The sequence below is a fragment of the Oncorhynchus tshawytscha genome, linkage group LG25 (assembly GCF_018296145.1).
Source record: "Oncorhynchus tshawytscha isolate Ot180627B linkage group LG25, Otsh_v2.0, whole genome shotgun sequence".
Taxonomy (NCBI): Eukaryota; Metazoa; Chordata; class Actinopteri; order Salmoniformes; family Salmonidae; genus Oncorhynchus; species Oncorhynchus tshawytscha.
In genome coordinates, this window is record NC_056453.1 from 6,754,238 (window position 1) to 6,769,419 (window position 15,182).

At 42.0% G+C, this 15,182-nt stretch overlaps 2 protein-coding genes across 2 annotated transcripts in view; both read right to left on the reverse strand.

The window, feature by feature from the left end:
• The window catches only part of LOC112224116 (BTB/POZ domain-containing protein KCTD5), a 46,375-nt gene extending 41,504 nt beyond the window's left edge, over positions 1 to 4,871 (reverse strand). The window contains exon 1 of the mRNA XM_024387432.2: positions 4,602 to 4,871. Within this exon, the coding sequence (XP_024243200.1) occupies positions 4,602 to 4,823 (222 nt within the window). The 5' untranslated portion in view covers positions 4,824 to 4,871. The remainder of the gene's footprint in view (positions 1 to 4,601) is intronic.
• Positions 4,872 to 5,271: 400 nt separating this feature from the next.
• LOC112224117 (3-phosphoinositide-dependent protein kinase 1) lies at positions 5,272 to 14,980 on the reverse strand. Its single transcript, XM_024387433.2, has 14 exons — positions 14,769 to 14,980; positions 12,329 to 12,607; positions 10,583 to 10,625; positions 10,299 to 10,436; positions 10,005 to 10,149; positions 9,711 to 9,808; positions 9,482 to 9,557; positions 9,285 to 9,353; positions 9,016 to 9,112; positions 8,679 to 8,852; positions 8,273 to 8,496; positions 8,044 to 8,101; positions 7,647 to 7,799; positions 5,272 to 7,492 (listed from the first exon to the last, which is right to left on the reverse strand). The coding sequence occupies exons 1-14, from the start codon at positions 14,790 to 14,792 to the stop codon at positions 7,379 to 7,381; spliced, it is 1,692 nt and encodes a 563-aa protein (XP_024243201.1). The 5' UTR covers positions 14,793 to 14,980; the 3' UTR covers positions 5,272 to 7,378.
• Positions 14,981 to 15,182: the final 202 nt, after the last annotated feature.

Genomic DNA, 15,182 nt, shown 5'->3' on the forward strand with positions numbered 1-15,182 from the left:
TGAGATGACAGTGTTGTTAACAAAAGGCTAAGCTTGAGAGCTAGCATATTAATTTCATTTCATTTGCAATTTTCATAAATAGTTAATGTTGCGTTATGGTAATGAGCTTGAGGCTGTATTCACGATCTCGGATCCGGGATGGCTCGACGCAAGAAGTTAAGGAAGATTGTTTTGAATACTGATGTTAACCTTTCTGGCTATAACCTTTTTCAGCAAGACAGATCTTCCAAAGGTGGGGGAGTGGCAATCTTTACCAAGGATCACCTTCAGTGCTCGGTTGTCTCCACCAAGTCTGTCCCCAAACAATTTGATTTGCTGGTTTTAAGCATTAAACTATCAAATAGCTCTTCATTGACTGTTGCAGGGTGCTACCGTCCTCCATCAGCAAGAGCCTGTACCCTACCTGCCCTAAGCGCTCTCCTAGCCCCTTACACAAGGTCAATTTGTCCTGCTTGGTGACCTAAATTGGGCCATGCTTAAACCATCTGACCAAGTCCTAAAGCAATGGGACTTCCTAAATATTTCTCAGATTATCACCAATCCCACAAGGTATGACTACGAAACACCCAGAAAAGCATATCAAGGAGAGTAGCCTCACAAATAATGCTGATAACACCAGACTAGTACCTTTCTGTAATGACCTTAGAGATCACAGTTTTACAGCCTGTGTTCGAAATGGCTGATCAGTGAAACGACCCGTCCTGATTTGTCATAGACGCTTGCTAAAATACTTGAATGAGCAAGCCTTCCTTCATGACCCCGGCCGCTGTAAATTGGTATAGAATCAGCTTGATCAGCTAACCCAAAAAAGTTCTGGAAAACAGTTAAAGACCTGGAGAATAAACCCTCCTCCTCACAGCTGCCCATGTCCCTTAATGTTGATGTGGTTGTTACTGTCAAGAAGCACATGGCTGAGCAGTTCAATCACCACTTCATGAAGTCAGGATTCCTATTTGACTCAACCATTCCTCCTTGGCCGTCCAACATTTCCTAATCTCCCACCCCTTCGATTGCGACTATCCCCAATGTTTCTCCCTCTTTTTCCCCTACAAAGTTTCTCCCTGCAGGCAGTCACTGAATCCATGCTGAAGGAGCTCCTTAAACTTGACCCCCCCAAAAAAAACATCTGGGTCAGATGGTTTAGACCCGTTCTTCTTTAACGTTGCTGCCCCATCATCACCAAGCCTGTCTCTCCTTTCTGGGGAGGTTCCCATTGCTTGGAAGGCAGCCGCCGTTCATCCTTTACTTAAAGGGGGAGATCAAGCTAATCCTAACTTTTATAGGCCTATTTCAATTTTGCCCCGTTTATCAAAAGTGTTGGAAAACTTGTCAATAATAAACTGACTGGCTTTCTTGATGTCTATAGTATTCTCTGGTATGCAATCTGGTTTCCGCTCAGGTTATGGATGTGTCAGTGCAACCTTAAAGGTCCAAAATGATGTCACCATTGCCCATGATTCTAAGCAATATTGTGCTGCCATTTTTGACTTGGCCAAAGCTTTCGATACAGTAGACCATTCCATTCTTGTGGGCCGGAAAAGGAGTATTGGTGTCTCTGAGGTGTCTTTGGCCTGGTTTGCTAACTACCCCTCAAAGAGAGCAGTGTATAAAGTATAAAGGAAATCTGCTGTCTCAGCCACTGCCTGTCATGAAGGGAGTGCCCCAAGGCTTAATCCTAGCCCCCACGGTCTTCTCGATTTACATCAACAACATAGCTCAGGCAGTAGGAAGCCCTCTCATCCATTTATATGCAGATGATACAGTCTTCTACTCAGCTGGCCCCTCCCTGGATTTTGTGTTAAATGCGCTACAACAAAGCTTTCTTAGTCTCCAACAAGCTTTCGCTACCCTTAACCTTGTTCTGAACACCTCCAAAACAAAGGTCATGTGGTTTAGTAAGAAGAATGCCCCTCTCCCCACATGTGTGATTACTACCTCGGTGGGTTTAGAGCTTGAAGTAGTCACCTCATACAAGTACTTGGGAGTATGGCTAGACGGTACACTATCCTTCTCTCAGCACATATCAAAGCAGCAGGCTAAAGTTACATCTATCCTTTATTTCCTCTATCGTAATCACTCCTCTTTCACCCCAGCTGCCAAACTAACCCTGATTCAGATGACCATCCTACCCATGCTCGATTACTCTCGAGCAGCTAGATGTTCTTTACCAGTCGGCCATCAGATTTGCCACCAATGCTCCTTATAGGATACATCACTGCACTCTATACTACTCTGTAAACTGGTCATCTCTGTAGACCCACGGTTGATGCTTATTTATAAAACCCTCATGCCTCACTCCCCCCTATCGGAGATATCTACTGCTGCCCTCATCCTCCACCCGTCCTGTCAGTCACATTCTGTTAAAGGTCCCCAAAGCGCACACATCTCTGGGTCGCTCATCTTTTCAGGTCGCTACAGCTAGCGACTGGAATGAACTGCAACAAACCGGACCATTGTATCTCAATCTCTTCATTCAAAGAATCAATCATGGACACGCTGCTTTGTATGATGTATTGTTGTGTCTACCTTCTTGCCCTTTGTGCAGTTGTTTGTACCATGTTGTTATGCTTTGTTGTCATGCGTTGCTATGTTGTCGTCGGTCTCTATGTAGTGTTGCCTCTCGTTGTGTTATGTGTTTTGTCCTATATTTATTTGTATTTATTTTTAGTCCCAGGCCCCTCGTCCCCACAGGCCTTTTGGTAGGCCGTTAAGTTGTTTTTAACTGGCTTGCCTAGTTAAATAAAATAAATAAAAGTAGTTGCCTTTGTAACCAAACAAACAGACTTGCTAATTTAGCTAATCATCAGTCCAAGCTTGCCATTATGAAAATCGAAATCAACAGCCAATAACATTTTCAATTCAAAAGCAGCGCAATAGAAAATCTATTTTAGACATTGAATTCTACCCTTATGATATACTGTGTGTTATTTAGCAATATATTTTTTTAATCTAACTGGGCAAGTCAGTTAAGAAGAAATTCTTATTTACAATGACTGCCTACACCGGCCAAACCCAGACGACGCTGAGCCAATTGTGCGCTGCCCTATGGAACTCCCAATCACGGCTGGTTGTGACACAGCCTGGAATTGAACCAGGGAGTCTGTAGTCGTCAAGATGCAGTGCCTTAGCCCGCTGCGCCACTCGGGAGCACCCTATAGGGCCAATATACCACAGCTAATGGCTGTTCTTATATGACACATCAAATAGTGCCTGGATACAGCCTTTAGCAGTGGTCAATTGGCAATATACCACAAACCCGGAGGTGCCTTATTGTTATTATAAACTGATTACCAATGTAATTAGACCAGTAACAATAACTTGTCATACGTGCAGTATACGGTCTGATATACCACAGCTTTCAGCCAATCCGCAGTCGGGGCTTAAACCACCCAGTTTATAAAGGGAAATAATGCACTTCAATCAAATCAGAAACAAGTATTCAACAAAGCCGTGGTACTCAGAACGCACACTGGACGCTCTAGCCGAGAAGTAGGGTTTATCCGAGCGTTCTGACCTCACAACTGCAGTCAAGCACTCAAGCTAACTGGCTAACATCGGCTAGCTACTTCCAGACAAAATGAGAACACCCATAGCAGAGCTGGTTAGGCTGTTTTCATATCCAGAGCGTTGGTGACTAACTGTGCTGCTGGCAACAATTATATTACGCTATTTTTGCCTACGTTTACTGACACCCGCTATATTCAACGAGTGTTGAGCCTTCATAAATTAATCAGTTATTCTGCGCTCTGACACTCAGACGAGAGTGCTCTGAAATCGGAGCAGTTAGCCAGAGCGAATTTACATACCACTGTAAAAGTGTATTACTTGGCAGCGTTTGCCGGTATAGCTAGCTAACATACAATTATTTAGAAAACATTAGCAGGAATTGACATTGCCATCAAACGGAGAATGTGTTCAGCAGACATAAATATACACAATATGTAAAAAAAATAAACAGTTCCTCGAAAGGTCGATCTCAAACTAAAGCAGAGATAGCTTGCTATGGGCCACCACCTATTACCAGACTTGGTCTGAATCCCCAATACAAACTGATCATGGTCACAGAGAAAAAAGGGACACATTTAATGTTGGCACAGAAAATACATAGTGCAAGAAGTTTACGTTATTTACCTATTTGGAGTTGAAAATGTGATATTTACGTTTCCCTGTGAGCTACGTCGTTGTATAACGCTAGTAGCAACCAATTCTTTACAATGTGGTGCTATCTGCACTAGCTAGCTAACGTAGCCAACCGTACTTACTAGTGGACCGGGGTATCTGGGCCCGGTTACCCACAAACATATTACGGGTAAGATCTTAGCTTTAAAAATGCTTTTGTGTAAACGGGCCCAGATCTGTTGCTGGTTACCTAACAGGCTACTACAGTAACTAGCTAGCAGTACGTCGTTTGACATCTGTCGTGTCGGCATCGGTGATTAGTAAACTAACTAGCAGTTTTATAGTTGGTCTTAAAATTTAACTTTTTATCGCATTATATAGCTACTTACATTTGCTTTGAAGACACCCTATGCGAACCCACAATGACATATTCACACACGAGAACGGGAGAAGGCTAGCACGGCTAACATTAACTTAGCTACCTTATCAGAGTCGAGTTCGGGGTCAGCCTGGCTCAGTCGGTACAGAAATGATTTCGGATCTCGGCACAGCGTCTGTCGTGTTGTTAAGAAATAGGTTCCCCCCACGTTCAAGCGAACCCATTTGGAAGCCCCGTTACTGGGTGACTGGGGTTTTTCCCAGGGAGAATGAGTCAAACAGCTCCGATAAACGGAAGCACAAGTATCGGCGCTGTTTTCTGCCATCCCCTCTTCTCTGCCCTCCGGTATGACTGAGGCTGTTGACAGGAAGCCTCTCCTCTCCAGTTAAGTAGGCTGTCTCCACTCCATCCACAGGCGATACCACTCCTTTCCCTCCACCTACTAGCTGTCTACCACTCCACTTTATCAACAATAACAGAATATGCATTGGGCCAAAAGCAGAATTATTTCAGAAATATAAAATGACGTAACGCATAAAATCCCTATCATATTTATATTGTTAAAAAAAAAAGTTTACACATTAAAATCAGGTGGATACAGTATAAACTATGATTGACCAGCTAGCCCTGTTGGAATGGTAATATACGCTATCTTACAAGCCTTTTATATTGTATAAATGTAACACTATGCAGAAAACTGATGGAAATATACATTTGTAATGTTTCAGCAGTCATGTATTATGTCAGGTTGTAACAGAAGACATGAGGCATGGTATTATTGTATGCCTAAATCCCTACATGCTTTAATTACTGGACTACCAAGCATTACGTGGAAAATTCATCATTCAACAACTACTGACCTAGCGCACAAACAATCAGAGAGAATGAACAGAATCATTAAATTATCAGAAATATGATTAAATCACTGAGCAAATAGAAAATGTATATGATATAGTAAGAAAAAAGCTGTAAAATATTATAGTTTACAATAATTATTCACATTCAAAGGCTTTACATCTCAATACATACACAACATGGCCCCTGAACATGACTTCAATCCAAATATGATTCATATATTAGAATTTAAATAACACAGAATGAACTAGAGGCTAAACAATAGCCATCAAATAACCTTATACAAGAATAAAAATACAAAAACTGTATCCTAATATCATTGCATTACTTGCTTCAGATTTCAATAATACATCGTCTGTACATCACAGTTCTAGTCGGTTACAAACCAGGTAGAGTATTACATACACAATGTAACCGACTTGCCGCCCAACTTGATTTAAAAAAAATTCTAACAAGAGAAGCAAACACTTTCTATAGTGTTTCCTTACTTTAGAGACAGATACAGCAATTTCATCTTATTTGGATCAGATACCCTTTAGTTGATGTTCAAGCAAGTTCAGCCAAGCCAGAGGCTATTATTCACCTGCTCCAGTCGCACACACAGACTAAGAGCTGGAGGACTATCTCTCGAGAGGACCTTAAGGTAATGTCAGAATTTAAAGTATTACTATTATACATCTCTCTAAAAAAGAAAAGAAAAAAAGAGCATAAGTCAAATCGATCGATACATATTGGGCCAGGTGTCATGTTGTAAAAAATGACACGGACATTCCTAATGAACCTTGATAACCCAACAAGGCAAAGCTGACAACTTTCCCTGGGACTACAGCTGTACTATGATTGCTTCCAAGAAATGATAGTATTGTGGATGTAACTCTTGAAGCTTTCATTATCGCCAAAGATGTTCATAATGGGGTGGTCAGCATTCTGTTGTTTTAAACAGGACACACTGAAGATTAACCATCAATCCAACCAAATAAAACAAAAAGTATTCAAACCACAAAGAAATAGCCAGTGAATGGTAAAGAACAGCCAAATAATTAAATATTATTATCTATGGTTGCCAATGCAATCAAAATACCCACCTTAGCTTTAATAAAACTATATCTCCAGTGCCCTGGGAGAGAAGCAGACAATGCTATGCTAAAAAATGTCCGTGCAGGAAAGCTAAGCGAGTCTTATGATAAGAGTACACGCTAGTGGCATGTTCACCCCCCCCCCCCTATTTGCAATGTAATGGTTTACTATTAGGGACTGTCCTCAGTCTCAGTGTATGGAGGACAACGCTGAAGCAATTGAGTGCTGTTCATATCTATGCTTCACTTTGGGGACCAGCGCTCTGCCCTGAAACATTAACATACAGACCCAAACCGGACTGCAAACAGTAAGTACCAAGAGCGTTGAGAACCAATTCATATATACACACACTATGTGGACAATGGGGGTCTGACAAAAATATACTTTATTGGGTAAGCGCCTAGTTGCAGTGTGATACTGAACCAGGCACTAGTCTATAGTACGTGTCGAGTTCAGGTAAAATTACAGAGGGATACAATGTTGGATTAGGATCTGGATTGAGTATCATACTGTATTGGGATAAACTCTAGTGTACGAGCAATGCTGGATTGTGTTTTGTTATGGTTGAAGGAAACCAGCCCTTGCACTGAGATGGTCTTAATGGTACCTACACCAGTGAAATTCTACAAAGCCTATCCTCTCTCTTACCCCTGCAGAATGTATAAAATGCCGATGTGCATGGAAGCAGTAATCATCCACATGAAAAAAATAATAATAATTAAAAGCCACACAGAGCACAAAGAACAAGCAAAGCAACCCTGAATCCCATGGTCTTTTTTTCCTATTGGTTCTGCTCATTTCAGAAAAGGAAAATAAACAAGGTCTAGATGCCAGCGTCTCTAAAAGAGTTTGTTTACATTGCGGTGATGAAGGGCCCTAAAGAGGATGTTACTCTGCGATTGGCCTCAGAGCTTGGAGGAAGGAGTGGCCACAGGAGTAACTGCTCTCCTATAGGCCAGGATTCTGGTGCTTGTGGTAGATCTTTCTCCACACTTCCTGGATTTTCTTACACCACTTGTCAGCGTTTCCACTGGGATCCATCAGATAGTATGTTCGATTGGGCTGTAAACAAATCACAACAAAGATGAAATAAAAACATCCAAAGCTGAGACAAAGTCAATATTGTTTGACAAGAAACCTGTGTAATAATGTTAAGTTTGAAATATGATTCAGCCATTAGTGTCATCAAAAAGCGTTAATTGCAGTTCACAATTACCGTGTGGACAAAGAAGGTCTTGAAGTTCTTGGCCTCTGGGCGCAGCTCGGGGGACCAGGGGATCTCCCCCTTCAGGACCTTGTTGACAGGGTCCACGTAGTACAGGTGTGGCCCTTCAGTAAGGAGCAGCTGCCTCCGCCGAGCAAACAGACCCTGCAATGGAGTCATGAGACGTGGCATGAGATGAGCACCAGAGGGAGCTAGTGCCAGGCGTAATGTTCCACACCAGAGGTGGAATTAGCTGCTGACCTAGGATCAGCTTTCTTCAACTCTAACAAGTGAAACTATATACAAACATTGCTCCGAAAGAGACTACTTTTATGAACTTGTTTACTTTGAGTTAAAAACTAAAATGTGGTGTAAAATATTCAATACCACTGGTTTGGCTTCCACTCACCTTCCGTTTATCCACTGGGCCCATTTTCAGGATCAAATTATTCTCAACAAACTGGTGCCTGTGTAAGTCAGTGTAAGGGTTACGAGCAAGTACTTCCAAGCAAATAAAAGCAAAGTGATGTAAACAGTCTTTACAAAATGCTCAAAATACCAATTCAACATCAAATTCTCATTGTCAATGCAAATTAAACAAATGTGAATAGGAGAGAGTGTTTCAGAGTGGGGCTTACCAGGGGTTCCTACTGGTCTGTTTTTCCAGCAGCAGCTGCTTCTCCTCCTCAGAGAACAGCAGGTCCAGCTCAAACGAGTTGTTGTCCAGGTCATGGATGTACTGCTCGATGTTGCTGCTGGACCTCTGTGGCGCTGGGGGAATGGTCTCGGGCGTGGAGAGCGAGTGGGACGAGCTGGACTGGGCCACCTGCATGCTGCTAAACTGGCTCAGGAGGTCATCGTACTGGGAAAATACAGGAGATGTGGGCAGAAGGTAGTAAAGTTGGTTCAAAGCATGGGCTTTTGCATGGCACAAAGATATGGATCCCTTGATGAACAGCATTCTTGAAAAATCATCACAAACCACAATGACATGGAGGCCTGTTTCATTTTGCCATGTTCAATGTATGTGTGGAAGTGTCTCACGTTTCCATAGCAGTCCTCGTCATCCTCGGACATGGCTGGCAGGTATGGAGTGAGCTTGGGGGGCGTCTGCACATGGAGGTCTCCCCAAGAGATGGTCTCGAAGAACGGGTGTCCCCTCAGGGGTTCGTACCCTCCCATATCCTCGCAACCAATTCTCTTGGAGGGGTCCAGCGACTGAGAAACAGAATCACGTTCACTGACCCAAAGCCCTCAACTCTTACTACAACTAACTAAACCAGTGTGTGGATGATTGAGAGATACACCATAATATGTATCCTCGTCTGCAGTGCTGATATTACAGAATTACACTGAGTTTATTGATGAAAACATGACTTACCAAAAGCTGTTCAACGAGATCCTTAGCTTTGGGAAAGAACTTCTCAGGGAATTCATACTCCAGCTTGATTATCTTCTGGAATATTAGGTACTCGTTTCTGGTCCAAAGTAAGCACAGAAGTCATGAGGGGGGAAGGAATCCAGAGAAAGGACAGTGAGTGAAGTAGAGGTAAGAGCTACCCCATAAAACATAATATCCAGATAAGCCTATCACAGAAGCTAAAACAAAAAGGTGAAAGAGACCAAGAGCGGCCATCGTGCTCTACTTACCCAGCTCTGAAGGGTGGTAGCCCAGCCACTAGCTGATAAATTATGCATCCCAATGCCCAGAGGTCAGAGCTGAAACACACAACCAGTTGATATCAATATAATATCCTATCTGAGAACGATAGACATTCACTTAGTGCATGGGCAAATAATGCATTGGCACAACACTCAAAGGTTCTCAATTGTAGAGTCCCAGTTACCTCTTGCAGGCCGATTTCTCTGTCAGCAGCTCTGGAGACACGTACTGCGCAGTTCCTACAAAGGAGTTTGCTCTTGCTGCAAAACAACAAGGGTATTAACATGACAACACACTCAACTTGAGACTGATCAAATGTGTGTATTAAAGGTAAGAACATCATAGAATTGTGGAATGTTCAGGTAGAAATAAATCGCAATGAATGCTTCATGTTGATAAGTCTATACATGTACCTTGTTTGCCATCTGAAGATAACTGCTTTGCTGTTCCAAAGTCTGTTATTTGGATGTGCATGTCTTCGCTCAGTAAAATATTCTCAGGTTTAAGGTCTCTGAAAGACAAAAAAGGAACGTAGTCAACCTACATTTTCAAAAAGGGATAATTTGTGTAAAAAGTGTCAGCAAGTTTAAGTCACTTTAATTATACAAATGTAAATTTATAAAAAAATTGATAATCAGGATATAAATTCAACTATGATAACTTGTAACATATATCATTACAGATACACCAGTTCTGACATTACTTACCTGTGAATTATTCCTTTCTCGTGCAAATATTCTAGTGCACAAACAATTTCAGCCGAGTAGAATCTAGTGCAAGTCTCATCAAAAGAACCGATTTTGCGAATATATTTCAAAAGCTCTCCATTCTTAGCATAGCTAAGGCCAAAATCTAATAGTAAGTTAAGGAAAACTACTCATCTCAAAGGAATTAATAAACAAGAAAACATGTTCACCATAAAACTAAGACAAGATACGTTGCTAAACAAGTTGGTGATGCAGTCAGGCTCCAAGTCATCATGGTCTGCTTTTAAAGGATACACAACTTTTCATCATCTTGAAATGTAAAGTACAGTTTGACGAAGAACGGATGATCTAGGTTCGACATCACATCCCGTTCTCTTTTCACGTACTGCGCCTTGTTCTCCTTCATAATATACCGCTTCTCCAAAATTTTTACTGGAAGAGAAAAATTACAAGTAAAGTTGAGGGTAAATACCGCACAAAACACAAAGGGATCAACAGCAACTTCACACTTATGACAATCCGTAAAAACAAGTGACACATGGAAGCCAAGTTCTTTTAATAGCGAAATTACAACTTACTTGCATATTCTTTTGCCGTTGCACGTTCTCTTGCAAGGACAACCTATAAAACATATTTTTTTAATAGACTTCATTCAGAAAGTATCCAGACCTTGAATTTTCCCACATTTTGTTATGTTACAGCCGTACTGTAAAATTGATTCAAATGTTCCCCGCCCCAATCTATACATAATAACCCATAAAGACAAAGCAACAAGTTTAGAAGTCTTTGCAAATGTATAACAAAAAAAACAAACAGAAATATGACACTTACATAAGTATTCAGACCGTTTACTCAGTACTTTGTTGAATCACCTTAGGCAGCGATTACAGCCAAGTCTTCTTAGGTATGACGCTACAAGCTTGGCACAACTGTATTTGGGGAGTTTCTTCCATTCTTCTCAAGCGCTGTCAGGTTGGATGGGGAGCGTCGCTGCACAGCTATTTTCAGGTCTCTCCAGAGATGTTCGATCGGGTTCAAGTCCGGGCTCTGGCTGGCCAGTCAAGGACATTGAGACTTTTCCCAAAGCCACTGCTGCATTGTCTTGGCTGTTTGCTTAGGGATATTGTCCTGTTGGAAGATCAACCTTCACCCCAGTCTGAGGTCCGGAGCAGGTTTTCAACAAGGATCTCTGTACTTTGCGCAGTTTATCTTTCCCTTGATCCTGGCTAGTCTCCCAGTCCTTCCACTGAAAAACATCCCCACAGCATGATGCTGCCACCACCGTGCTTCACTGTGGGGATTGTGGCAGGTTTCTTCCAGATGTGATGCTTGGTTTCATTGGGCCAGAGAATCTTTCTCATGGTCAGAGTCCTTTTGGCAAACTCCAAGCAGGCTGTCATGCGCCTTTTACTGAGGAGTGGCTTCCGTCTGGCCACTAACATAAAGGCCTGAAAGGTGGAGTGCTGCAGAGATGAGTACCTTCCAGAAGGACAACCATCTCCTCAGAGGAACTCTAGAGCTTTGTCAGATTGACCATTGGGTTCTTGGTCCCCTCCCTGACCAAGGCCCTTCTCCTCCGATTGCTCAGTTTAGCCGGGCGGCCAGCTCCAGGAAGAGTCTTGGTGGTTCCGAACTTCTTCAACTTAAGAATTATGGAGGCCACTGTGTTCTTGGGGACCTTCAATGTTGCATAAATGTTTTGGTACCCTTCCCCAGATCTATTCCTTCGACCTCACGGCTTGGCTTTTGCTCTGACATGCACGTTCAACTGTGGGACCTTATATAGAAAGGTGTGTGCCTTTCCAAATCATATACAATCAATTGAATTTACCACAGGTGGACTCCAATCAAGTTGAAGAAACATCAAGGATGATCAATTGAAACAGGATGCACCTGAGCTCAATTTCATGTCTCATAGCAAAGGGTGCGAATAGGTATGTAAATAAAGCATTTGTATTAAATTATACATTTGCAAAAATTACAAAATTTCTATTGTGTGTAGATTGATGATATTTTAAGTCAATTATTATAGAATTAGGCTGTAACAAAATGTGGAAAAAGTCAAGGGGTCTGAATACTTTCGAATGCACTGTACATTGTTATTAGAAAATATATTTCTACAACTCACTCAGTAGACCACTTCATCCCCAGAGTAAATTATGTGCCAGGTTAACTTAAATTCCATTGAAACTACTCAGTCATTCCTGATCAACTAGCAAGAATTGAAGATGAGTCACTGGAGTATATGACCACAAGAATGCTTACATGTAACAACACCTATCTAGGGCTAATTCATAACTGAAATGGAATGCTGGTCTGCTTACGGTTGAGAAGGAGCCCTCTCCCAGTATCTTCCCGAATTTGAAGTCCTCTGGCCTCTTCTTGCGCGGCTGAGGGGCCTGCTGTGCCCGGAGCTCGGCGCCCAGGCTGGCAGGTTTTCCCGGGGCCCGGGACTCTGAGGTGGGGCCCTCCATGCTGGTACAGTGGCTGCTACTTGCGCCTGGGATGGCAAGTGGCGAGCAGGAGTCAGGCTGATTTCTTACCATTGATGGATGTGGACAGGAACAGATGACCACGCTGGATTGAATGGGCACAACATCATACTGTATGGGAGAGGTGGGGGCATTAGGTGACATTACTACTAAAAGATGAGGGTGAACATGTTGAGGAACGTACTGGGCACATTTGTCTAGACTTGTCTTGTCTTCATTTAACGTTAGGTTGTCATTCTGGCATTATCCTGTCCCTAAACTCTGGGTACTTTGAAAAAACATTGAGGAAACATCTAGGCTTATGCCATGTTCAGTCACAGACAGTCCTTTAAGAATGTAGGTGTGAACAAAAAGTTCAAGCTCTGCTCTCTGGAGGGACTGAGGGCCCCATGAGGAGGCAGGCTAAGTCAAGCTACACATGTGCAGGAAATGCAGAACACATTTTGTTTGAATGCATTCAGTTGTGTAACTGACTAGGTATCCCCTTTCCCCCCTACCAAACCGTCAACATGTGCATGAGGGAATATAATAAAGACATGTTCTCTCGCATAGTCTAAACTACTTTAATCCCCACTGCCAGGGGATACAATTCCCATAGCACCTTTGAGTCATCCTTCATGTCGTTTCCAATTTTATGTCTGGTAGGTGTTTGAAAACAAATCACTGCCTCTCTCTTGCCAATAACTGGCAGGGCTCCCAGCCCAAGTAAGAGCAGCACATGTTTGGAGAATTCAGATGGGAAGTTGAGGTGAAAGAATAGTTGTGGGGGGCTTGGGCAGATCTTTAAGCTGACTGAATATTATATTATATTCTATGTACAACCTCCAGACAATATATTATTATTTGAGGATGAGGCAAATGTTCATTATTGAGCAATTTAACAACTCAGTGTGGAGATGACTCTTGTGGACAAAAAAAACGTATAGTAGATTTTTTTTTTAAATGCAGAACCCAAACATTTCCCTGGATGAAAAATCCAATTTAAGTCCTCCAATCAGACACCAAATACTCAAGTTTTGACGATGCATTTTTGAAAAATAAATTAGACAATATTAACAAAGTTGATTGACTGGTAAACAAAAAATAAAATATGTGGTGCATTTTCGCTAGCAAGTAACGACATCGTTAACTAACTAATGCTAAAAACTTGTGAATGTGAGTAAGGACGCCAACGCAAAAATAGGTGGTTTCTTTTAGTGGGCAGCAAGCGTCACGAATTGTTAGCAAGCCAGTCCCTCTTAAAAATTACATTAAAACATACAAGTACGATTTAAAACACCAACCACCGGCCAAAGGAAAAGCTTTCGATTCTGAATCCACTGCCAAAATATTAAACTGAATTAGTTAACTAACGTTAGCTGGCTAACGTCATAGGCCTGGGAAATTAGAAGCTAGGTAGCTACCTAGCGTAGGTCTGTATCTAGACAGTTTTGGGAAACGGGATTGTTTGTCAAACAAGGTCAGGTGAAATCTCGAGTTAGCCAAAGGTAGTCATCCACGAGTAATTGTTATCGGTAAACTAGCTAACGTTAGCTTGCTTAAGTGACATCATGTTGATTAGGACATGTAGCTAGCTGGGGATGCAACTTCACGGGAAAGTATCAGCAGTCTGCTAGCAACTAACGTTGTCTTGTTAGCATCCTCGGCTAATTCTATAGCTGAAGCGTCAGGTACTGTATTATTAAACAAGTTAGCTTGCTAAAAGTAGCTAATGATGATTGTAAGTTGACACAGCTAACTTACAAGTCATAATAGTAGTAATTTAGTACAATAGACAAGTACTAACAGTACCTACCTAGATATGAAGTTACTAGCCAAATACCTAGATAGTGTATAATGTAAATAACGTTAATGAATACATTAATTTGTTCGCAATCCATTATCACAGGGTAGCGACGAATATTATTAGCTAGTTAACGTAACGTCGACGCTAGCTAGAAACTTTAACTACGTTAGGAGTAACCGCCAAGTTGGCTTGCTGGCTAGCCAGTTGACGTTACATTAGCTAGTTAACGTTAATTAATTACCAGGAATTTCAACTCACGTTAGCGAGCTAACATGCTACCTGGTTGCTAGATAACTTAATCGACAGACTTTGTGCGTTGCTAACGTTAAGCTAGGCAGCTAATGCGTTAGTCAGAGGTCCTCTTACCGCTGTTTGGAAATGAGGGCCCAACAGTAACACATCTAAAATGTTGTCTAACTGCCGCCATACAATACATATTGGGCAACGGCTTCACATTGACATTTAGATGAACGTTGCAATACTCACAATTTGACTTGTGGCCCTTGCCATGGAAGTTTCCCTCGATTATTTATTTGGAATAAAATAATTACTGAACCTCCAATAATGGCTGCCTCTGCGCCTTCATTTTCCAACTGTGACGTCGTTCCACAACAATGTTACCAAAGACAATCCAGTATGAAGATATGCAGAAACTGCTTCTCCAATAGAAATCCCTCATCAAACGTGTAGGCGATGTCATTGCGACGTTAGCTAGCATAGCTCATGCGCAATAAAACGTCACCGGGGCTAACGGTCGTGTCGCGCCTAACTGCGCATCTGCAGGCCGTCCGAAAGGTGCTCCTTGGATATAAAGTGTATTTTTCGTGAATAATTCAAACGTGTCAGTTTGTTACTTTCACGAGGTTGTAGTGATGACCGGTTCAACTGTTTAAGATATTT